The 25,036-nt window shown below is 66.4% G+C and overlaps 2 protein-coding genes across 2 annotated transcripts; one reads left to right on the top strand and one right to left on the bottom strand.

The window, feature by feature from the left end:
- Positions 1 to 97: 97 nt before the first annotated feature.
- On the bottom strand, positions 98 to 20,051 carry ITGAX (integrin subunit alpha X). The gene is made up of 29 exons (XM_065859546.2): positions 19,870 to 20,051; positions 19,004 to 19,106; positions 18,817 to 18,920; positions 18,673 to 18,728; positions 18,023 to 18,137; positions 16,971 to 17,101; positions 16,028 to 16,173; positions 14,867 to 15,020; positions 13,227 to 13,377; positions 12,211 to 12,284; positions 11,990 to 12,122; positions 10,977 to 11,125; positions 9,657 to 10,004; positions 8,624 to 8,754; positions 8,380 to 8,534; positions 7,613 to 7,767; positions 6,973 to 7,104; positions 6,547 to 6,620; positions 4,807 to 4,948; positions 4,050 to 4,199; positions 3,464 to 3,543; positions 3,307 to 3,384; positions 3,149 to 3,221; positions 2,554 to 2,661; positions 2,349 to 2,426; positions 1,906 to 2,013; positions 1,157 to 1,249; positions 491 to 601; positions 98 to 388 (listed from the first exon to the last, which is right to left on the bottom strand). The coding sequence occupies exons 1-29, from the start codon at positions 19,925 to 19,927 to the stop codon at positions 305 to 307; spliced, it is 3,474 nt and encodes a 1,157-aa protein (XP_065715618.1). The 5' UTR covers positions 19,928 to 20,051; the 3' UTR covers positions 98 to 304.
- Positions 20,052 to 20,406: 355 nt separating this feature from the next.
- On the top strand, positions 20,407 to 24,093 carry TACO1 (translational activator of cytochrome c oxidase I). Its single transcript, XM_071801378.1, is given in 6 exon segments — positions 20,407 to 20,479; positions 21,173 to 21,363; positions 22,496 to 22,602; positions 22,680 to 22,823; positions 22,825 to 23,061; positions 23,847 to 24,093. Coding segments are annotated over 5 exon segments (906 nt in total). The 5' UTR covers positions 20,407 to 20,479; positions 21,173 to 21,176; the 3' UTR covers positions 24,078 to 24,093.
- Positions 24,094 to 25,036: the final 943 nt, after the last annotated feature.

The following is a 25,036-nucleotide window of genomic DNA, read 5'->3' as shown; positions in this document are numbered from 1 at the left end:
GAGGGGGACCCAGGAGTTCGGGAGGGGACCCAGGAGTTCGGGAGGGACCCAGGAGTCCGGGTGTGACCCCCCCAAAGAAGTTCAAGTTGAGACGGGAGCAGCCAAGCGGGTTTATTGGCAGACTGGGGGGACCCAGGCGTCCGGGGAGGGACCCAGGCATCCGAGTGATCCCCCCGCTAATTTTGACGGGACCCAGGCGTCCTGGTGACCCCCTCAGAAGGGACCCAGGCGTCCGGGGGGGAGAACACAGGCATCCGGGGGGGACCCAGGCGTCCGGGAGGGACCCAGGCATCCGGGGGTCCCCTCACTGCTGGGGGTCGCCCAGGGGGGCCGTGGGCGCCCCCTCCCCCTCCATCAGCTCCTTGTAGCGGCGCTTGAAAAACCCCAACTTGGGGGGCAGGAGATGGGGGGGGAAGGTGAGTGGGGAAGGGGCAGGAGGCCCCGCCCCCATCCCCCGGTGGGCGTGGCTCCCCAGGCCACGCCCCCTCACCTTGTAGAGCCCCAAGGCCGCGAGCCCCAGCAGCAGCAGCCCCCCCACGCTGCCCCCCAGGATGTGGGGCAGGGGGTTATGGGGCTCCGGGCGCTCCAGCTCCGTCTGCACCTGCGGGGGACCCAGGCGTCCGGGGACCCAACCCCCCCCAACCAAGGGACCCAGGTGTCCAGGACCCCCAGCCCCCCAACCAAGGGACCCAGGTGTCCAGGACCCCCAACCCATGAGGGACCCAGGCGTCCGGGAGCCCCACCTGAGGGACCCAGGCATCCGGGAACCCCAGCCCCAGCTCAATGCACCCCAGGGACCCAGGCGTCCGGGGGATCCACAAACCACCCCTCAGGGACCCCGAAACCATGAGGGACCCAAACGTCCGGGCCCCCCAAGTCCCGAGGGACCCAGGCATCCGGGACCCCCAACCCATGAGGGACCCAGGTGTCCGGGAGCCCCAAACCCCCCCCAAACCAAGGGACCCAGGTGTCCGGGACCCCCAACCCATGAGGGACCCAGGCATCCAGGCCCCCCCTGTCCGAAGGGACCCAGGTGTCTGGGAGCCCCAAAGCCCCCCCAGACCGAGGGACCCCAGTGTCTGGGACCCCCAACCCATGAGGGACCCAGCCATCCGGGCCCCCCAGCCCCAGAGGGACCCAGGCATCCGGGCCCCACCTGCAGGCTCTGCCCCCCCGCGCTGTTCCAGTATCTGCGCTGGTCCAACTGGAGCTGGGCCGAGCTGCGCAGCAGCGCCCGCGGCTGCTGGGCCTGCGGGGAGATGTGGGGCGATGTGGGGAGATGTGGGGCAGCCGTGGGGCGGGGGGGTCACCCGCGTCCCCGCTTTGCCCCATGGGCTGCCCCACATCCCCCCCCATGTACCCACCTGTACCCCCAGCCCCACATCCTCCCCAGCCCCACATCGCCCCCATGCCCCCACATGTCCCCCCCAGCCCCACATCCCCCCCAACCCCACATCTCCCCACATCCCCCCCGCCTCCCCACATGTCTCCCCCAGCCCCACATCCCCCCCAGCCCCACATCTCCCCACATCCCCTCTATGTCCCCACATCCCCCCAGCCCCACATCTCCCCACATCCCCCCTGCCTCCCCACATGTCTCCCCCAGCCCCACATCTCTCCACATTGTCCCCCCGATGTCCCCACATGTCCCCGCCAGCCACACATCCCCCCATGTCCCTACATCCCCCCACATGTCCCCACATGTCCTCCCCAGCCCCCCATCCCCGCCATGTCCCCACATCTGCCCACATCTCCACATGTCCCCCCCAGCCCCACATCTCCCCACATCTCCACATGTCCCCCCCAGCCCCACATCTCCCCACATCCCCTCCATGTGCCCCCCAGCCCCACATCCCCCCACATCCCCCCCACATCCCCCCCAGCCCCACATCCCCGCCCCCTCACCATCCAGGCCAGGCGCAGGGTGCCCCCCACCCTGACCCCCAGGCTCCGGGGGGGCTCCAGGGGGGGCACCCGGCACCGCAGCTCCCGGCACCCGGCGACCGCGCAGTCCTGGGGGCGCAGGGGCACGGGGTCAGGGGTCACAGAGGTCAGGAGGGTCAAGGGGGTCACAGAGGTCAGGGGGTCAGGAGGGTCAAGGGGATCACAGAGGTCACAGAGGTCAGGAGGGTCACAGGGGTCACAGAGGTCAGGGGGTCAGGAGGGTCACAGGGGTCAGGGGGATCAGGGGATGTCACGGGGGGTCATGGGAGTCAGGAGGGGTCAGGGGGGTCACGGTCACAGGGGTCAGGAGGGGTCACGGGGGTCAGGAGAGGTCACAGGGGTCAGGAGGGGTCACGGGGGTCACGGGGTCAGTCCATTGGGGACCCCCCATGTGTGTCGCTCACCAGCAGGGGGCGCTCGCGCAGCGGGGGGGGCTGGGAGAGCCCCGGGTGCTCAGTGACCCCCCAGCACTCGACCGCGTCCTGGGGGGGACACAGGTGAGGGGGGGGCACAGGGGGACCCCGTTTGGGGGGGGTCACCCCGTTTTTGGGGGGGGTCACCTCGTTTTTGGGGGGTGACCCCATTTTGGGGGGGGGACACAGATGTCACCTCCTCAGGTGTCACCTCCAGCCGCTCCCAAAGCTGCGTCCCCCCCAGCACCGTGGGGACCAGGATGGTGACGTTGAGGGGGACGACACGGCCCCCCAGCAGCTTCACCTGGGGGACCCAGGAGTTCAGGGGACCCAGGAGTTCGGGAGGGACCCAGGAGTTCGGGAGGACCCAGGAGTTCAGGGAGGGACCCAGGAGTTCGGGGGGACCCAGGAGTTCTGGGGGGACCCAGGAGTTCGGGAAGGACCCAGGAGTTCGGGAGGGACCCAGGAGTTCGGGAGGGACCCAGGAGTTTGGGAGGGGACCCAGGAGTTCGGGGGGGACCCAGGAGTTCGGGAGGGACCCAGGAGTTCAGGAGGGACCCAGGCGTTCGGGGGGACCCAGGAGTTCTGGGGGGACCCAGGAGTTGAGGGAGGGACCCAGGAGTTCAGGAGGGGACCCAGGAGTTCGAGAGGGGACCCAGGAGTTCGGGAGGGACCCAGGAGTTCAGGGGACCCAGGAATTCGGGAGGGGACCCAGGAGTTTGGGAGGGACCCAGGAGTTCGGGAGGGGACCCAGGAGTTCGGGAGGGACCCAGGCGTCCGGGCGGTGTCACCTGGTATCTGTGGGTGACATTGGCTCTGTCCTCTCCCTTGGAAATGGTGATGAACTTGGTGGAGTCCGGGGAGCTGTTGGGGGACATTGGGGACACAGGGGGACGTGGAGGCACTGGGGACATGGGGACACTGGGGGACACCGGGGTGCTGTCCCTACCTGGCCACGACCACAGTGACCCCGACCTTGACCGGGATGGTCGCGCGATGTCCCCGTGTCCCCGTCACCCCGTTGTGGCTGCGGCAGGAGGTGACGTCACGCGCGCGTCCCCGCGGGTCCCCGAGCGTCACCACCCCCGTGTCCCCGTGTCCCCAACCTGCTGGCGTTGGCCGTCACCTCCAGCACGTCCCCGAGCTCCGCCAGCGGGGACACCGCCAGCGTCACGGCAAACGTCACCTGGGGACAGTGGGGACAATGTGGGGTAATGGGATCATGGGGGTAATGGGGACAATGGGATAAAGGGGACAATGGGGATAATGGGGACATGGGGATAATGGGAACAATGGGATAACGGGGACAATGGGGATAATGGGGACATGGGGATAAAGCGGGTAATGGGGGTAATGGGAACAAGGGGACAATAGGGGATAATGGGGACAATGGGATAAAGGGGACGATAGGGACAATGGGATAAAGGGGATAATGGGGACATGGGGACAATGGGGGATAATGGGGACAAGGGGATAAAGGGGACAATGGGATAATGGGGACAATGGGATAAAGGGGACAATGGGGACATGGGGCAATGGGATAATGGGGACTATGGGGACGATGGGATAATGGGACAGTGGGGACAATGGGACAATGGGGAAGATGGGACATTGGGCACAATGGGATAATGGGGACAATGGGATAAAGGGGACAATGAGGATAATGGGACAATGGGACATGGGGACACCCACCTCGGAGCCGGCGCGAAAGATGGGGGGGTTGACCAGGCAGTAGGTGGCTCCGTGCCCCGTGTCCCCCTGTCCCCTGTCCCCCTGTCCCCTGTCCCCGTGTCCCTCGGGGGGGTCGGCGCCGCAGCGCAGGGACACGGAGCGCCCGGTGGCCTGAGGGGACACACGGCTCAGGGGAGGGGACACGGGGACCTGGGGACACCTGGGGGGGCTTGGGGACAACTGGGGGGGCTTGGGGACACCTGGAGGAGCTTGGGGACACCTGGGGGGGCTTGGGGACAACTGGGGGGGCTTGGGGACAACTGGGGGGTCTTGGGGACCCCTGGAGACCTTGGGGACATCTGGGGGGTCTTGGGGACCCCTGGAGACCTTGGGGACATCTTGAGGGTCTTGTGGACTCTGGGGGCTCTTGGGGACATCTGGGGGGTCTTGGGGACAACTTGAGGGTCTTGGGGACCCCTGGAGACCTTGGGGACATCTCAAGGGTCTTTGGGACAATTGGAGGGTCTCAGTGACACCTGGGGGGTCTTGGGGACATTGAGGACCCCTGGAGAACTTGGGGACTCTTGGGGACCCTGGGGACATCTTGGGGGTCTTTGGGACAACTGGGGAGTCTCAGGGACATCTGGGGGGTCTTGGAGACTCCTGGGAACCTTGGGGACATTGGGGGGTGGTTTGGGGACCCCTGGAGACCTTAGGGACATCTGGGGGGACCCTGGGGACATCTCGGGGACCCTGGGGACGTGGGCAGCGGTGTCACCTGCAGCACCGTCCCGCGCTGGTAGCGCAGCCCCCGCGGGTGGCCCAGGGTGACAAGGGCCCCGTACGAGTCCTCGCCGCGATTGGCCAGAGTGACGGTGACAGCCAGGGACTCGGTGACACCCACCACCAGTGTGTCCAGCCTGGGGACAATGGGACAGGGACACGGTGACGGTGACAGCCAGGGACTCGGTGACACAGGGACACAGTGGTGGTGACACAGTGACGGTGACACAGTGGTGGTGACACCCAGGGACTCAGTGACACAGGGACAGTGACACAGGGACACAGTGACGGTGACAGCCAGGGACTCGGTGACACCCACCACCAGTGTGTCCAGCCTGGGGACAATGGGACAGGGACACGGTGACGGTGACAGCCAGGGACTCGGTGACACAGGGACACAGTGGTGGTGACACAGTGACGGTGACACAGTGGTGGTGACACCCAGGGACTCAGTGACACAGGGACAGTGACACAGGGACACAGTGACGGTGACAGCCAGGGACTCGGTGACACCCACCACCAGTGTGTCCAGCCTGGGGACAATGGGACAGGGACACAGTGACGGTGACAGCCAGAGACTCGGTGACACAGGGACACAGTGATGGTGACACAGTGACGGCGACACAGTGGTGGTGACACCCAGGGACTCAGTGACACAGGGACAGGGACACAGGGACACAGTGACGGTGACAGCCAGGGACTCGGTGACACCCACCACCAGTGTGTCCAGCCTGGGGACAATGGGACAGGGACACGGTGACGGTGACAGCCAGAGACTCGGTGACACAGGGACACAGTGATGGTGACACAGTGACGGCGACACAGTGGTGGTGACACCCAGGGACTCAGTGACACAGGGACAGGGACACAGGGACACAGTGACGGTGACAGCCAAGGACTCGGTGACACCCACCACCAGTGTGCCCGGCCTGGGGACAATGGGACAGGGACACAGGGACAGGGACACAGTGATGGTGACACAGTGACGGTGACACAGTGGTGGTGACACCCAAGGACTCAGTGACACAGGGACACAGTGACGGTGACAGCCAGGAACTTGGTGACAGCCACCACCAGCATGCCCGGCCTGGGGACAATGGGACAGGGACACGATGACGGTGACACAGTGACGGTGACGTGGGGACGGTGACACAGGGACACAGTGGTGGTGACACAGTGATGGTGACACAGTGATGGTGACGCCCAGGGACTCAGTGACACAGGGACAGTGACACAGGGACACAGTGACAGGGACACAGGGACTCGGTGACACAGGGACAGTGACACAGGGACACAGTGACAGGGACACAGGGACTCGGTGACACAGGGACAGTGACACAGGGACACAGTGACAGTGACAGCCAGGGACTTGGTGACACCCACCACCAGCGTGCCCAGCCTGGGGACAAGGATAGTGACACAGTGACGGTGACATGGGGACAGGGACACGGGGACGGTGACACAGTGATGGTGACACAGTGACGGTGACACGGGGACAGTGACACAGCGACAGGGACACAGCAACAGGGACACAGGGACAGGGACACCCAGGGACTCGGTGACACAGGGACAGTGACACAGTGACGGTGACACAGTGACAGTGACACCCCCAGGACCAGCATGTCCAGCCTGGGGGGAACACGGGGGGTGACAGTGACATTGGGGGGGTGGGGTTGAGGACACACAGGGGTTGGGGACACATGGGGGACAGCTGGGGACAGTTGGGGACACGGACCCCGTGAGGGCGCAGGTGACGCGCAGGTCGTCGGTGCAGACGCCATCGGAGCCGCAGTTCTGCTGGAACGGGAGCTGGGGGACACAGGACATCCGTCTGTCCCATTGTCCCCATGTCCCCATTGTCCCATTGCCCCATGATGTCCCCGTGTCCCCTCACCGTGGCCGTTGTCACCGTGTCCGAGTCGGGGCTCAGCGCTGGTCTCAGCCCCCGTTGTCCCCATGTCCCCATTGTCCCCAATGTCCCCAATGTCCCCATTGTCCCCATGATGTCCCCGTGTCCCCTCACCGTGGCCGTTGTCACCGTGTCCGAGTCGGGGCTCAGCGCTGGTCTCAGCCCCCGTTGTCCCCATGTCCCCATTGTCCCCAATGTCCCCAATGTCCCCAATGTCCCCATTGTCCCCATGATGTCCCCGTGTCCCCTCACCGTGGCCGTTGTCACCGTGTCCGAGTCGGGGCTCAGCGCTGGTCTCAGCCCCCCTGCCATTCCCAGGGGGTCCCCGGTGGCCTCGTAGCTCAACTGCAGCTTCAGGGGGGTCAGCGTGTCCTGGGGACACCCCTGGGACCCCCATGTCCCCCCCGGTCACACCCATGTCCCCATGGACAGGTGACCCCCTGTGACCCCCCATGTCACCCCTGGGACCCCCGTGTCCCCCCAGGTCACCCCCATGTCCCCATGGACGGGTGACCCCCATGTGACCTCCCCATGTCACCCCCATGTCCCCATGGACAGGTGACCCCCTGTGACCCCCCATGTCACCCCTGGGACCCCCGTGTCCCCCCAGGTCACCCCCATGTCCCCATGGACAGGTGACTCCCATGACCCCCATGACCCCCCAAGTCACCCCCATGTCACCCCGTGACCCCCAGGACCCCAGATGTCACCCCCATGTCCCCATGGACATGTGACCCCCTGTGACCCCCATGACCCCCCCATGTCACCCCTGGGACCCCAGGACCCCCCATGTCACCCCCATGTCCCCATGGACAGGTGACCCCATGTCACCCCCCATGACCCCCCATGTCCCCACAGCCAGGTGACCCCCCCATGTCCCTGTGTCACCCACGGCCAAGGCCACAGGCAGGTTCCGGCAGCTCCGTCCCGGGCGCAGGCTCAGGGTCCCGGTGACAACGGTGACGTCCCCGGGGAACACGGCGCGGACCCTGGCGCGCCCGGGGTCCAGGGACACCCGGTACCGCAGGGACATGGACACCTGGACACCTGGGGACACGGGGACATGGGGACATGGGACACCCGGTACCGCAGGGACATGGACACCTGGGGACCTGGGGACATGGGGACCTGGGGACATGGGGACATGGGACACCCGGTACCACAGGGACATGGACACCTGGGGACATGGGGACATGGGACACCCGGTACCGCAGGGACGTGGACACCTGGGGACCTGGGGACACAGGGACATGGGGACATGGGACACCCGGTACCGCAGGGACATGGACACCTGGGGACCTGGGGACATGGGGACATGGGGACATGGGGACATGGGGACACGGGGACATGGGACACCCGGTACCGCAGGGACATGGACACCTGGGGACCTGGGGACACACATGGGGACATGGGATCCAGGGACACCTGGTACCGCAGGGACATGGACACCTGGGGACATGGGGGACACGGACACGGGGTCCAGGACCACTGAGACTTGGGGACCTGAGGGGACAGGGGGACACGGTGGGTTTGGGGGTCCTGAGGGCATGTGGGTGCATTTGGGGACATGTGGGTGGCTTTGGGGACATGTGGGGGGTTTGGGGACATGTGGGTGGCCTTGGGGACAGGTGGGGGCTCTGGGGTCCTCGGGGGTCTCACCGAAGGCGTCCGGGGTTCTCTTGGTGGCGCTGAAGCACAGGGTGGCCTGGGCCACCTCCCGTGTGCCCGCGTCCCCTTGGGGACACTCGGTGACCGCGGGGACCTCGCGGGGGTCAAAGGTCACGGCCACGCGGAGCCGCAGCAGCGGGGGGGCCCTGGGGGGGGAGGGGACACACGAGCGGGTCGCGTGGCCACGTCCCCTCCCCCCATGTCCCCGATGTCCCCGGGGGGTGCACGGTGTCACCTGAGCAGCAGGACCTGTCCCCGCGCGCCCACGGCCACGTCGGGCAGGTTGTCACCGGTCACGTCGCGCCCGCCGCTCAGCGATTGGCCGAAGAAACGCGGCGCGCCGGCGAGTCCGCGACCGGGGACGCGCTGGGGACGTTGGGGACATTGGGGACATCAGGGGACATGGGGATGTCAGGGGGACATGGGGACATCAGGGACGTCGGGGGGACATGGGGATGTCAGGGGGACATGGGGACACTGGGGACATCAGGGGACATGGGGATGTCAGGGGGACATGGGGACATCAGGGACGTCGGGGGGACATGGGGACATTGGGGACATCAGGGGACATGGGGATGTCAGGGGGACATGGGGACATCAGGGGCGTCGGGGGGACATGGGGACATTGGGGACATCAGGGGACATGGGGATGTCAGGAGGACATAGGGACATTGGGGACATGGGGATGTCAGGGACATGGGGACATCAGGGACATGGGAACATCAGGAGGACATGGGGACATTGGGGGGCATGGGGACGTCAGGGGTACACGGGGTCCCCAACACCCAACACGTCCCCACCACCCAATGTGTCCCCATCAACCATGATGTCCCCATCACCCAACGTGTCCCCACCACCCGTGTCCCCACCACCCAATGTGTCCCTAATGTGTTCCCAGCACCCAATGTGTCCCCAACATGTCCCCAACACCCAATGTGTCCCCATCATCCAACACGTCCCCATGTGCCCACCTGGCTGTAGGTGTCCCCCATTGTCCCCAGCTGGCTGTAGGTGTCCCCCCATGTCCCCACCTGGCTGTAGGTGTCCCCCATTGTCCCCAGCTGGCTGTAGGTGTCCCCTCACTGTCCCCGTGTCCCCACCTGGCTGTAGGTGTCCCCCATTGTCCCCACCTGGCTGTAGGTGTCCCCTCACTGTCCCCGTGTCCCCACCTGGCTGTAGGTATCCCCCATTGTCCCCAGCTGGCTGTAGGTGTCCCCCCATGTCCCCACCTGGCTGTAGGTGTCCCCTCACTGTCCCCGTGTCCCCACCTGGCTGTAGGTGTCCCCGACGCCGCCGCCGTCCCCCGGGAAGACGTAGACAGCGCCCACCCCGTCGTCCTCCATGGGCGCCCCCACAGCCACCTCGGCTCGGCCGTCGCCGTCCAGGTCGCCCAGCGTGGCCAGCGAGGCCCCGAAGCGGCCCAGGGGGTGGCCGGGCTGGCCCCGCAGCGTCCCCGGGCACCACAGCCGCCCCCCGCGGGGACGCAGGGGACAGACGGACACGCGCCCGCCGCCCCCGCCCCCGAAGAACATGGGGGACCCCACCAGCAGCGCCTCGGCCGCGCCGTCGCCGTCCGCGTCCAGGGCCAGCAGGGACGCCCCGAAGTACGAGCCCACCTGCGGGACACGGGGACGTGGGGACACCGGGAGCTCCAGAGCCTCGTGGGGACACCGATGTCCCCAGGAGCCTCATAGGGCCACCAGTGTCCCCAGGAACCTCAACCAACGTCTCCAGAACCTCATGGGGACACCGAGAGCTCCAGGACCTCAGTCAACATCTCCAGAACCTCATGGGGACACCGGGAGCTCCAGAGCCTCATGGGGACACCGAGAGCTCCAGGACATCAACCAGCATCTCCAGAACCTCATGGGGACACTGAGAGCTCCAGAGCCTCATAGGGCCACCAATGTCCCCAGGAACCTCAGCCAACGTCTCCAGAACCTCATGGGAACACCGGGAGCTCCAGAGCCTTGTGGGGACACCAGTGTCCCCAGGAACCTCAACCAACATCTCCAGAACCTCATGGGGACACTGAGAGCTCCAGAGCCTCGTGAGGACACCAGTGTCCCCAGGAACCTCAACCAACATCTCCAGAACCTCATGGGGACACTGAGAGCTCCAGAGCCTCGTGAGGACACCAGTGTCCCCAGGAACCTCAACCAACATCTCCAGAGCCTCGTGGGGACACCAATGTCTCCAGGAACCTCAACCAACATCTCCAGAACCTCATAGGGCCACCAGTGTCCCCAAGAACCTCAACCAACATCTCCAGAACCTCATGGGGACACCAATATCCCCAGGACTTTATGGGGACAACAGCATCTACAGCACCTCGACATACTGCCCAGGTCCCCCTGTGTCCCTCATGTCCCCCATGTTCCCCATGTCCCTGTGTCCCCCCTGTCCCCCATGTCCCCGTGTCCCCCATGTCCCCCGTCTCCCCCGTGTCCCCCCATGTCCCCCGTGTCCCCATGTTGCCCGTGTCCCCCATGTCCCCCGTGTCCCTGTGTCCCCCGTGTCCCCCAATGTCTCCCCTGTCCCCCGTGTCCCCCATGTCCCCCCATGTCCCCCGTGTCCCCCGTCCCCACCTGCGTCCCAGTGGCCTCGGCGTGCAGGTCCCAGGTGTCCCCGGGCTGGCGCTGCACGAACAGCAGGAGGCGCCCGACGTGGCGGAACCGGGGGGCGCCCAGGGCCAGCGCGCGGCCCCCACCCAGGGACAGGCGCTCCACAGCGTACCCTGCGACGGGGACAGGGGACATGGGGACAGGGGACAGGGGGACATGGGACATGGGACAAGGGACAGGGGACATGGGGACATGGGACAGGGGACATGGGGACAGGGGACACGGGACATGGGGACACAGGACATGGGGACAGGGGACATGGGACACGGGACATGGGACACAGGACATGGGGACAGGGGACATAGGGGCGTGGGGTCAGGGGGACATGGGGACATGGGACATGGGGACAGGGGGACATGGGACATGGGGACAGGGGGAAATGGGGACGTGGGGACACGGGGACGTGGAGTCAGGGGGACATGGGGACACGGGTGTGGAGACATGGGGATGTGGGGACAGGGGGTCAGGGGGACATGGGGACATGGGACATGGGGACAGGGGGATGTGGGGACATGGGGAGACGGGGACACAGGGACATGAGGACACGGGGTGAGGGGGACATGGGGATGTGGGGACAGGGGGACATGGGGACACAGGGACATGGGACACGGGGATGTGGTGACATGGGGGACATGGGGTCACAGTGGACACAGGGTTAGGGGGACATGTGGGACATGAGGGGACATGGGGGACATGGGGACACAGAGGACATTGCGGGGACACGGGGGTCAAGCCGGTACATGAGGGTCATGGGGGGACACGGGGGGACATGGGGTCGAGGGGTCATGGGGGGACCCCAGAGCCAGAGGTGGTGTCCCCAGGATCCTGGTGGGGACACCAACATCTCCAGAACTTCCCAGGGTCACCGGTGTCCCCAAGACACGGGGACACCAACATGGCCCAGGACCCTCGTGGGGACACCAGTGTCCCCAGAGCACCGCGGTGACACCGGTGTCCCCAGGTCCCCAGCCCCTCACCCGCGTAGGCGTCGCTGGTGTCCCCGCCGTCCCCGTGCGACGCGTTGACGAACGCGGTGTCCCCTCCGGCGCCGGTGACAAAGGCTCCTCCGGACCAATCGTAGGCGCCCACGGCTCCCAGGACGGCCCCGTCCTGCCCAGCGCACAGCGGGGACGTGGGGACACGGGACGTGGGGACATGGGGGGACGTGGGGACACGGAGGGGACTCGGGGACACTCACGGGGGTCACCAGGGCGCTCAGCCCCTCCTGGGCCATCTCCAGCTGGAAGGAGCTGCTGTGCGCAGAGCGGGTGCCTGGGACACGGGGACCAGCGTCCAACCACACGTCCGTCCGTCCGTCCGTCTGTCCATCCGTCTGTCCGTCCGTCTGTCCATCCACCCGTCCATCTGTCCATCCTTCTCCATCCACCCATCCGTCTGTCCATCCACCCGTCTGTCTGTCCGTCCACCCGTCCGTCTGTCCATCCATCTCCATCCACCTGTCTGTCTGTCCGTCCATCTCCATCCACCCGTCCATCTGTCCGGCCACCTGTCCGTCTGTCTGTCCATCTGTCCATCCATCTCCACCCACCCGTCCGTCTGTCCGTCCACCTCCACCCGTCCGTCTGTCCATCCATCTCCACCCATCCGTGTGTCCATCCCATCTCCACTTGTCCATCCATCTATCCATCCATCCATCTGTCCATCCCATCTCCACTTGTCCATCTGTCTGTCCATCTGTCTGTCCATCCATCTATTCCATCTCCATCCATCCATCCATCTGTCCATCCCATCTCCACTTGTCCATCCATCCATCCATCTGTTCCATCTCCACCCATCCATCCATCCATCTGTCCATCCATCCATCTGTCCATCCATCTCCATCCATCTGTCCATCCATCCATCTCCATCCATCCGTCCATCCATCTGTCCATCCATCTCCATCCATCCATCTGTCCATCCATCTGTCCATCCCATCTCCACTTGTCCATCCATCCATCCATCTGTTCCATCTCCATCCATCCATCCATCTGCCCATCCATCCATCTCCATCCATCTGTCCATCCATCTCCATCCATCCATCTATTCCATCTCCATCCATCTGTCCATCCATCCATCCATCCATCCATCCATCCGTCCATCCATCCGTCCATCCATCCCAACCCCATCCACCCACCCCAAACCCCTCCACCCACCCATCCGCCCCCCCGCAGGTGGGTGTGGCCGCCCCGTGGCCCCGCCCCCGGCCCCGCCCACCCTCGATGGCGAAGATCTGGTCCTGCAGCTGCTGCTGGATCCCCCGCAGCGCCTGGAAGTTGTCGACGCGGAACACGTGCTGGGCCGGGGGCGGGGACGCGATCGTCTGCAGCTCCCGCAGCGCCTCGGCGTCGCGGAACGCCCCGCCCACCTGCGGCACACGGACAGACGGGCGGACGTGGGCGGACAGACCGACCGACCAGGAGGACGGATGGACAAGGTTGGAGATGATGGGGGTGGACGGACAGATGGGTGGGTGGACAAGGCTGGAGATCTTTGGGATGGATGGAGATGGATGGACAGATGGATGGACAAGGTTGGAGATGCTGGGGATGGATGGACAGATGGATGGACAAGGTTGGAGATGTTGGGGATGGATGAACAGATGGATGGACAAGGTTGGAGATGATGGGGGTGGATGGACAGATGGATGGACAAGGTTGGAGATGCTGGGGATGGATGGACAGATGGATGGACAAGGTTGGAGATGTTGGGGATGGATGGACAGATGGATGGACAAGGTTGGAGATGATGGGGGTGGATGGACAGATGGATGGACAAGGTTGGAGATGCTGGGGATGGATGGACAGATGGATGGACAAGGTTGGAGATGTTGGGGATGGATGGACAGATGGATGGACAAGGTTGGAGATGATGGGGGTGGATGGACAGATGGGTGGGTGGACAAGGTTGGAGATGCTGAGGATGGATGGACAGATGGATGGACAAGGTTGGAGATGCTGGGGATGGATGGACAGATGGATGGACAAGGTTGGAGATGTTGGGGATGGATGGACAGATGGACGGATGGACAAGGTTGGAGATGTTGGGGATGGATGGACAGATGGACGGATGGACAAGGTTGGAGATGTTGGGGATGGATGGACAGATGGACGGATGGACAAGGTTGGAGATGCTGGGGATGGATGGACAGATGGATGGAGATGTTGGGGATGGATGGACGGACAAGGTTGGAGATGTTGAAGATGGACAGGGATGGAGATGGATGGACAGATGGATGGATGGCTGGAGACACTGGGTATGGATGGACAGATGGACAAGGTTGGAGATGTTGGGGATGGATGGAGATGGATGGACAGATGGATGGACAAGGTTGGAGATGCTGGGGATGGATGGACAGGTGGATGGATGGACAGATGGATGGACAAGGTTGGAGATGTTCGGGACGGACAGGGATGGAGATCGATGGACAGATGGATGGACAGATGGACGGATGGACAAGGTTGGAGATGTTGGGGATGGATGGAGGTGAGATGGATGGATAGAAGTGTTTGGAGATGGACAGACAGACAGACGGACATGGGACGGATGAGGGGATGGTGGGATGGACGAGAGTCCATTGGGATGGCCAAGGGGACATGAGAGACATTGGGATGGCCAAGGGGACGTTGGGGACGTTGCAATGGCCAAGGGGCCGTTGTTGGGGACACGGGGACGTTGTTGGGGACACGGGGCCATCGCTGGGGACACATGGCCGTCCCTGGGGACACGGGGACATTGTTGGGGCCACGGCGGCCATGTCCTCACCCCGATGGCGTAGCAGGGGACATTGGGGCGTCCAAGGGGACATTGTTGGGGACACGGGGACATTGTTGGGGACAAGGTGGCCGTGTCCTCACCCCGATGGCGTAGCGCGTCACCCCCATGCTCTCGGCCAGCGGGACGACCGCCTCGTAGCCCAGGGGGTCGTCGAACTTCTTCCCGTCCGTGATGACCACCAGGACCTTGGTGGCGTCGGCGCGCGCGCCCTTCCCGGGGACAAACGCGTGCGTCCTGCGGGGACACGGGGGGACGGTGGCGCGGGGGTGACAGAGGTGACACGGGGGTGACGGTGACGCGCGGGGGATGGTGACACGGGGGGGACAGTGGTGCGGGGGTGACAACGGTGACATGGGGGCATGGTGACACAGGATGACGGTGACGCGGGGGGGACGGTGACACGGGGGATGGTGACGCAGGGGTGACACTGACACGGGGGACGGTGACACAGGGTGATGGTGACACAGGGGTGATGGTGACATGGTGTGACAACGGTGACACGTGGGTGACGGTGACGCGGGGATAACAGTGACACGGGGGCATGGTGACACAGGGTGATGGTGACACAGGGTGACGGTGACGCAGGGGGGTTGGTGACACAGGGTGATGGTGACACGGGTGACGGTGACATGGGTGACGGTGTCACAGGAGTGATGGTGACATGGGTGTGATGGTGACACAGGGTGACAGTGACATGGGTGACGGTGACACAGGGGGACGGTGACACGGGTGACAGTGACACGGGTGACGGTGACACAGGGTGACGGTGACATGGGGGTGATGGTGACACAGGGGTGATGGTGACACGGGGGTGACGGTGACACAGGGTGAGGGTGACACGGTGACGGTGACACAGGGTGACGGTGACACAGGTGGTGGTGACATGGGGGGACGGTGACACAGGGTGAGGGTGACACGGTGACGGTGACACAGGGTGACGGTGACACAGGTGGTGGTGACATGGGGGGACGGTGACACAGGGTGAGGGTGACACGGTGACGGTGACACAGGGTGACGGTGACACAGGTGGTGGTGACATGGGGGGACGGTGACACAGGGTGAGGGTGACACGGTGACGGTGACACAGGGTGACGGTGACACAGGTGGTGGTGACATGGGGGGACGGTGACACAGGGTGAGGGTGACACAGTGACGGTGACACAGGGTGACGGTGACACAGGTGGTGGTGACATGGGGGGACGGTGACACAGGGTGAGGGTGACACGGTGACGGTGACGCACAGCACGTGCTGCATGGCGGTGGCCGTGCGCGTGGTCCTCCCCAGCTGCCGAACCGGCGCCAGCAGCGCCGCGGGGTCCGGGGCCGCGGCGAAGGCCGAGAAGCTGAAGTGGTCGAAGACGACGTGGGAGAACTGGGACAGCGCGAACTGGGGACAGCGGGACCCCGCGGGACGTCACCTCCGTGGGAGGTCACCCCATGAGACGCCACCCCATGAGATGTCACCCCATGGGATGTCACCCCCATGAGATGTCACCCCCATGAGACACCACCCCATGAGATGTCACCCCATGGGATGTCACCCCCATGAGATGTCACCCCCATGAGACACCACCCCATGAGATGTCACCCCATGGGAGGTCACCCCATGAGATGTCACCCCATGAGACACCACCCCATGAGATGTCACCCCACGAGATTCCACCCCATGAGTTGTCACCCCGTGAGATGTCACCCCCCCGAGACTTCACCCTCAGGAGATGTCACCCCATGGAATGTCACCCCCATTAAATGTCACCCCATGGGATTCCACCCCATGAGATGTCACCCCATGAGATGTCACCCCACGAGACTTCACCCTCAGGAGATGTCACCCCATGGAATGTCACCCCCATGAAATGTCACCCCATGACCTGTCACCCCATGGGATGTCACCCCTATGAGTTGTCACCCCACGAGATCTCACCTCCATGGGATTCCACCCCATGAGATGTCACCCCATGAGATGTCACCCCATGAGATGTCACCCCACAAGATCTCACCTCCATGAGATGTCACCCCAATGAGATGTCACCCCATGGGATGTCACCCCTATGAGTTGTCACCCCATGAGATGTCACCTCCATGAGATGTCACCCCAATGAGATGTCACCCCATGACCTGTCGCCCCATGACCTGTCACCCCATGCGGTGTCACCCCCTGCGGTGTCCCCCGTGTCCCCGCACCTGCGTGTCGGTGCCCTGGAACCTCCTCATCACCTCCAGCACGAAGTTCTTCATGGTGCTGAAGTCCTGGCGGCTGATGCTGCCCGACCCGTCCACCAGCACCGTGATGTCCGAGCGGCGCCGCGGGCACTCTGGGGAGGGACGTCACCGCGGACCCGTGTCCCCATGTCCCCGTGTCCCCATGTCCCCCATATCCCCATGTCCCCATGTCCCCGTGTCCCCGTGTCCCCATGTCCCCATGTCCCCATGTCCCCGTGTCCCCGTGTCCCCATGTCCCCCGTGTCCCCATGTCCCCGTGTCCCCGTGTCCCCCCCATATCCCCATGTCCCCATGTCCCTGTGTCCCCGTGTCCCCCCCATATCCCCATGTCCCCATGTCCCTGTGTCCCCATGTCCCCGTGTCCCCATGTTCCCATGTCCCCATGTCCCCGTGTCCCCATGCCCCCGTGTCCCCGTGTCCCCATATCCCCGTGTCCCTATATCCCCGTGTCCCCGTGTCCCCATGTCCCCGTGTCCCCATGTCCCCGTGTCCCTGTGTCCCCGTGTCCCCCCCATATCCCCATGTCCCCGAGTCCCCATGTCCCTGTGTCCCCGTGTCCCCCCATATCCCCATGTCCCCGTGTCCCCTGTATCCCCCCCATATCCCCATGTCCCCGTGTCCCTGTGTCCACATGTCCCCCCGTATCCCCATGTCCCCCATCCCCAATGTCCCCTGTGTCCTCACAATATCCCCATGTCCCCATGTCCCCGTGTCCCCATGTCCCCATGTCCCCCATGTCCCCCCATATCCCCATGTCCCCCCATATCCCCAATGTCCCTCGTGTCCTCCCAATATCCCCCGTGTCCCCCATGTCCACATGTCCCATGTCCCTGTGTCCCCATGTCCCCGTGTCCTCTGTGTCCCCATGTGCCTGTGTCCCCTGATGTCCCCCATGTACCCCCATATCCCCATGTCCCCCATGTCCTCCCGTGTCCCCCCATGTCCCCATGTCCCCCCATGTCCCCCATGTCCCCATGTCCCCCCGTGTCCCCCCGTGTCCCCACGTCCCGTACCCGGCGTGGTCGCCGGGAGGCGCCGCAGCGGCTGCAGCGCGGGGTCCAGGACGACACAGGAACCGCGGACGTGGACGTTGTGACCGCAGAGCTGGGGGGCGGTGGGGCCGCACACCTGGACGGACACGTGGACGGACACACGGACGGACACGCGGACACGCGGACGGACACGCGGACGGACACACGGACGGACACGCGGACACGCGGACGGACACGCGGACAGATCAGGTGACAGAGCGGGGGGGTTCATCACCTGCCGCCTCCATGAGCTGTCACCCCATGCGTTGTCACCCCATGCGTTGTCACCCCCATGGGCTGTCACCCCATGACTTGTCACCCCCATGAGCTGTCACCCCATGAGCTGTCACCCCATGAGTTGTCACCCCCATGAGTTGTCACCCCATGAGCTGTCACCCCATGAGCTGTCACCCTGTGACGTGTCACCCCATGAGTTGTCACCCCATGAGCTGTCACCCCGTGAGATGTCACCCCGTGAGATGTCACCCCATGAGCTGTCACCCTGTGAGTTGTCACCCCATGAGCTGTCACCCTGTGAGGTGTCACTCCATGACTTGTCACCCCCATGAGTTGTCACCCCATGACTTGTCACCCCATGAGATGTCACCCCATGAGCTGTCACCCCCACTCACCATGGCCTCGGTGTCCCCAGCCGCCAGCGCCAGCCCCAGCGACGCATTGGGGGCCCCTGTGGGGACACGGCGGGGGGGTCACCCCCTTTTCCTAGGGGACCCAGGCGTCCGGGTGGGGACGGGGGGACACGGGGGGGGTCTCACCGGGCACAGGGACCTCCTGGCACGTCCCCAAGCGCTGGTGGCACCAATAGATGGCCCCCGAGCGGTCGTCGCCGTTGTGGCGCAGCGGGGCGCCCACCAGCACCCTGCCGGGGTTTTGGGGTGATTTAGCGCCATTTTGGGTTAATTTGGGGTGTGTGTGTCCCCCCCCACCCAGGCGTCTCCTCACCCGTCACCGAATTGGGCGACGCTGTGACCGAAGGCGGCGCCGGCGTCACCGGCGAACGTTGTCACCGACTCCACGTCCACGCCGGTGCCACCGCAGGTCAGCGCTGGGGGGCGGGGAAATGGACCCAGGCGTCCGGGCACCCAAACCCCAGGAGGGGACCCAGGCGTCCGGGCACCCAAACCCCAAATAGGGGACCCAGGTGTCCGGGCACCCAAACCCCAAATAGGGGACCCAGGCGTCCGGGCACCCAAACCCCAGGAGGGGACCCAGGCGTCCGGGCACCCAAACCCCAAATAGGGACCCAGGCGTCCGGGCACCCAAACCCCGAATAGGGGACCCAGGCGTCCGGGCACCCAAAACCCAAATAGGGACCCAGGCGTCCGGGCACCCAAAACCCAAATAGGGGACCCAGGCGTCCGGGCACCCAAAACCCAAATAGGGGACCCAGGCGTCTGGGCACCCAAACCCCAAATAGGGGACCCAGGCGTCCGGGCACCCAAAACCCAAATAGGGGACCCAGGCGTCTGGGCACCCAAACCCCAAATAGGGGACCCAGGCGTCCGGGCACCCAAAACCCAAATAGGGGACCCAGGCGTCCGGGCGTCACCCACCCCCACCCCAAATAAGGGACCCAGGCGTCCGGGCGTCACCCACCCCCACCCCAAATAGGGGACCCAGGTGTCCGGGCGTCACCCACCCCCACCCCAAATAGGGGACCCAGGCGTCCGGGCGTCACCCACCCCCACCCCAAATAGGGGACCCAGGTGTCCGGGCGTCACCCACCCCCACCCCAAATAGGGGACCCAGGTGTCCGGGTGTCACCCACCCCCACCCCAAACAGGGGACCCAGGCATCCGGGCACCCACCGGCCCCCAGGAGGACGAGGAGCGGCCGGACGGACACGGTGGCAGGACGGACGGACATGGTGACAATGGGGACCCGAAGGAGAAGTTGGGTTGTCACCAGCACCCACAACCCCCCTTGTGCAACCGCGGTGATGTCACCAACTTCCCGTCCCCTTGGGACAGCGGCCCCTCCCCCACCCCCACCCCGGGGACCTTCGGGACCCCCACGGGATCACCACGGGGTCACCGGGGGTCATGGGGTCACCGGGGGGGATCGGGGGGCGTTGGGGTCACTGGGTCCTTGTCACCCCCAGACCCCCAACAATGAGACATGGGCTGACAGCCCCTCCCCCACATCAGCCCCGCATCACCAGCACCCCTCCCCCACATCAGCCCCTCCCCACATCCGCCACCCCCGCCTGGGGGGAAAAGGCGTTTTGGGGTGAAAAAGGCGCTATTGGGGGTAACAGCCCCGCCCCCTTCCCTCCCGGCCCCGCCCCGAGCCGAAGGGGCGGGGTTTATGCAAATAGCAGGTGCCGTTGCGGGGTTACCCAGCGGCCCCTGCGGCGGGAAGGGGCGGGGCTGCCCTCGGACGCCTGGGTCCCTCGGACGCCTGGGTCCCCCGGACGCGGTGAGTTGGGGGGCGCGTTGCCGGACGCCTGGGTCCCTCTCTGGGGTCTCCCCGAACGCCTGGGTCCTCTACTGGGCTCCCGGACGCCTGGGTCCCTCTCTGGGGTCTCCCCGAACGCCTGGGTCCTCTACTGGGCTCCCGGACGCCTGGGTCCCTCTCTGGGGTCTCCCCGAACGCCTGGGTCCTCTGTTGGGGATCTCCCCTGAACTCCTGGTTCTCCCATTGGGGTTCTCCCCGGACGCCCGGGTCCCCATTGGGGTGTCCTGGATGTCTGGGTCTCCTATTGGGGGTCTTCCTGGACGCCTGGGTCCCCATTGGGGTGCCCTAGATGCCTGGGTCCCCTGTTGGGGGTCTCCCCGGACGCCTGGGTCCCCACTGGGGTGCCCCTGAACTCCCGAGTCCCCATTGGGGTCTCCCGGGATGCCCGGGTCCCCATTGGGGTTCTGCCCGGACGCCTGGGTCCCCATTGGGATGTCCCGGACGCCTGGGTCCCCATTGGGGTGCCCTAGATGCCTGGGTCCCCATTGGGGTGGCCCAGGCGCCCAGGTCCCTCTCTGGGGTCCCCCCGGCCGCCCGGGTCCCCATTGGGGGACTCCCCAGATGCCCGGGTCCCCATTGGGGTGGCCCAGGCGCCCGGGTCCCTCTCTGGGGTCCCCCCGGCCGCCCGGGTCCCCGCTGACGCGTGTCCCGCAGCGCCATGGCGGTGTCGCTGTGGCGGTGGCCGCGGTTGGTGGCCGCGGGGTGGCCGGGGTGGCCGTGGGCGCCGTGGCGCGGGGCCGGGCACAACCGCTGGTCCAAGGTGCGCAACGTCAAGGGCCCGCGCGACGCCCAGCGCAGCCGCACCTTCCAGCGCCTGGCGATGCTGCTGCGCTCCGCGGCTCGGGGTACGGCACGGGGGCGGCACGGGGGGCGGCACGGGGGCGGCCGGCGGGGTGGGAACCCAACCGGGGCGGCCATGGGCGGGGGGGACCCAACCGGGGCATCCATGGGGGGTGGGAACCCAACCGGGGCGGCCATGGGCGGGGGGGACCCAACCGGGGCATCCGTGGGGGGTGGGAACCCAACCAGGGCGGCCATGGGGGGTGGGAACCCAACCGGGGCGTCCATGGGGGGTGGGAACCCAACCGGGGCGGCCATGGGCAGGGGGGACCCAACCAGGGCGTCCATGGGGGGTGGGAACCCAACTGGGGCGGCCATGGGGGGTGGGAACCCAACCGGGGCGGCCATGGGCAGGGGGGACCCAACCAGGGCGTCCATGGGGGGTGGGAACCCAACCGGGGCGGCCATGGGGGGTGGGAACCCAGCCAGGGCGGCCATGGGCGGGGGGGACCCAACTGGGGCATCCATGGGGGGTGGGAACCCAACCGGGGCGGCCATGGCTGGGGGGGCCCCAACCGGGGCGTCTATGGGGGGTGGGAACCCAACCGGGGCGTCTATGGGGGGTGGGAACCCAACCGGGTCGTCTGTGGGGGGTGGGAACCCAACCGGGGCAGCCAGGGGTGTGGGGACCCAACCGGGTCATCTATGGGACCCAACCAGGGCGTCCATGGGTGGGGGGGACCCAACTGGGGCTTCCATGGGACCCAACCGGGTCTTCCGTGGGTGGGGGGGACCCAACCGGGGCGTCCATGGGACCCAACCAGGGCTTCTGTGGGGGGTGGTGGGGACCCAACCGAGGCTTCCATGGGACCCAACTGGGGCTTCTATGGGTGGGGGGGACCCAACCGGGTCATCTTTGCAGGGTGGGACCCCATTGGTTCCTTGGGTGGTTGATGGGACCCCATTGGTTCTTCGGGGGGTTGGTGGGACCCCATTGGTTCCTGAGGGGGTTGGTGGGACCCCATTGGTTCCTTGGGTGGTTGGTGGGACCCCATTGGTTCCTTGGGTGGTTGGTGGGACCCCACTGGTTCCTTGGGGGGTTGGTGGGACCCCATTGGCTCCTTGGGGGGTTGGTGGGACCCCATTGGCTCCTGGTGGTCTCGGTGGGACCCCATTGGCTCCTTGGGTCCCCCGCAGAGGGCGGCCCGGACCCGGCGCTCAACGCGCAGTTGGCCAACGTGGTGGAGCAGTGTCGCGCCAACAACATGCCCAAGGCGACCATCGCGGCCGCCATCCAGAGCGCGGTACGTCCGGGGGGGGGACGGACGGACGGACGGGCGGACGCGGTCCTTGGGGGGTCGCTGAGCGCCCCCTGCTGCAGGAGCGGCCGTCGCCGGACACGCGGCTGCTGTGCGAGGCCCGAGGCCCCGGTGGCGCCGCCATCCTGCTGGAGATCGTCACCGACGACCCACGGCGGAGCCAGCGCGACGTCCGCCTGCTGCTCGCCCAGCACGGGTGGGTCCCGCGCGGCGGACCCGGGCGTCCGGGAGGGACCCGGGCGTCCGGGGCTGAGGGCGCGTCCTCCCGCCCACAGGGGGGCGCTGTGGGAGGCGCCGCGGGGCGGGTTCGAGGAGAAGGGCGTGGTGCGGGTGGCGCCCGGCGACGCCCAGGGGCGCCCGCTCAGCCTGGAGGGGGCGCTGGAGACGGCGCTGGACGTCGGAGCCACCGACGTGGAGGAGGACGACGAGGGGGCGGGGCTCAAGGTGGGTGGGGCTGGAGGGGGCGGGGCTCAAGGTGAGTGGGGCTCGCAGTGGGTGGGGCTCATGCTGGGTGGGGCTGGAGGAAATGGGGCCCGAGGTGGGTGGGGCTGGAGGGGGTGGGGCTTGTGGTGGGTGGGGTCAAGGTGGGCGGGGCTGAAGGTGTGAGGCTCAAGGTGGGTGGGGCTGGAGGGGGTGGGGCTCAAGGTGGGTGGGGCTTGAGGGGGCAGGGCTCAAGGTGGGTGGGGCTCATGGTGGGTGGGGCTGGAGGGGGTGGGGCTCATGGTGGGTGGGGCTGAAGGTGTGAGGTGCAAGGTGGGTGGGGCTTAGAGGAGGTGGGGCTCAAGGTGGGTGGGGCTGAGGGGGCAGGGCTGGAGGGGGCGTGTCTCGTGGGGGGTGGGGCTCATGGTGGGTGGGGTCAAGGTGGGCAGGGCTGAAGGTGTGAGGCTCAAGGTGGGTGGGGCTGGAGGGGGTGGGGCTCAAAGTGGGTGGGGCTCAGGGGAGGTGTGGCTCAGGGTGGGTGGGGCTCAGGGTGGGTGAAGCACAAGGCGGGCGGGGCTGGAAGAGGTGGGGCTCAAGGTGGGCGGGGCTGAATGGGGCGGGGCTGGGACACAAGTGGTCTTGGCCATGGCCAATCAACCTTGAGCATTTATTGACCATCCCCAACCCCATTGGCCACCCCTTGACCACCGCCCACCCCCTTGTTCCCCCGCTGACCCCCGTCTGTGTCCATCCGTCTGTCCGTGTGTCCGTCCATCTGTCCGTGTGTCCGTCCGTGTGTCCTCCCGCAGTTCCTGTGCCCCCCGGGCGCCGTGGCCGCCGTGGCGCGCGCCCTGGAGGGGGCGGGGCTGCGCCCCCTGGAGGCCGCGGTGGAGTTCGTGCCGCGGGCGCGCGCGGCGCTGCCGGGGGGGGCGGGGGAGCGCGCGCGGCGCCTCCTGGAGGCTCTCGCCGGCCACCCCGACGTCGCCCGCTGCTACCACAACATCCAATGGGAGGCGGCGGCGGCGCCGCGGCCGCAATAAACACGCCCAAGATGGCGCCGCCGTGGTTTATTGAGGGGGCGGGGTCAGTCGTCGGAGTGGGCGGGGCTGCTGAGGAAGGCGTAGGGGAAGGCGGGGTCGTCGTCGTCATCGTCGTCGTCGTCGTCGGACGCCATTGGCCCCAGGGGGCCCTTGCCCCGCCCCCCGCTCAAGATGGCGGCCGGCGGGCCGGGGGGGTCGTGGGCGGGGCTCAAGATGGCGGCCGGGGACACACCCAGGTCGGGGCCGTTGGGTGTTGGGTCAACCCTCGACCCCATTGGCCACACCCCATCCCCTGATCCCACCCCGTTGGTTGACCCTATTGACCACACCCCATCTTCTTTCAACCCACCCCCATTGGTTGACCCTGTTGACCACGCCCCATCCCTTGGCCCCATTGACCCACCCCCATTGGTTGACCCCATTGACCACGCCCCATCTTCCGACCCACCCCCATTACTTGGCCACGCCCCATCCCTTGACCCCATTGGCCCACCGCCATTGCTTGACCCCATTGACCACGCCCCATCTTTAGACCCACTCCCATTGGTTGATCCCATTGACCATGCCCCATCCCTTGACCCCATTGACCCCACCCCCTCCCTTGACCCCACCGACCCCATTGCCCCACCCCCCTCCCTTGACCCCATCACTGACCCCAGCGACCCCACTGCCGCCCCCTTTCCCCCTCCCCTCCTCGCCCTCCTGCTCCCCCCCTCCCGCGCGGTGGGCGTGTCCCCGGCGGCGGGCGCGTCCCCATTGGCCGGCAGGTCGCGGGGCGGGGCGGGAGGGGGCGTGTCCCGGCTGAGGCGCAGCAGCCGCGCCAGCAGGAAGCGCCGCTCGTGCCGCGCGCGCAGCCACTTCCGCTCCAGCCGCGCCAGCTCATCCACCAGCGCCCCGTTCTGGAAAACCAGCGCCCGCGCCGCGCGCCGCAGCCGGCACCACCGCGCCCGGTACCGCCC

Source organism: Patagioenas fasciata, chromosome 37 (assembly GCF_037038585.1).
Source record: "Patagioenas fasciata isolate bPatFas1 chromosome 37, bPatFas1.hap1, whole genome shotgun sequence".
NCBI lineage: Eukaryota > Metazoa > Chordata > Aves > Columbiformes > Columbidae > Patagioenas > Patagioenas fasciata.
This window is presented reverse-complemented; position numbering and strand designations above follow the sequence as displayed.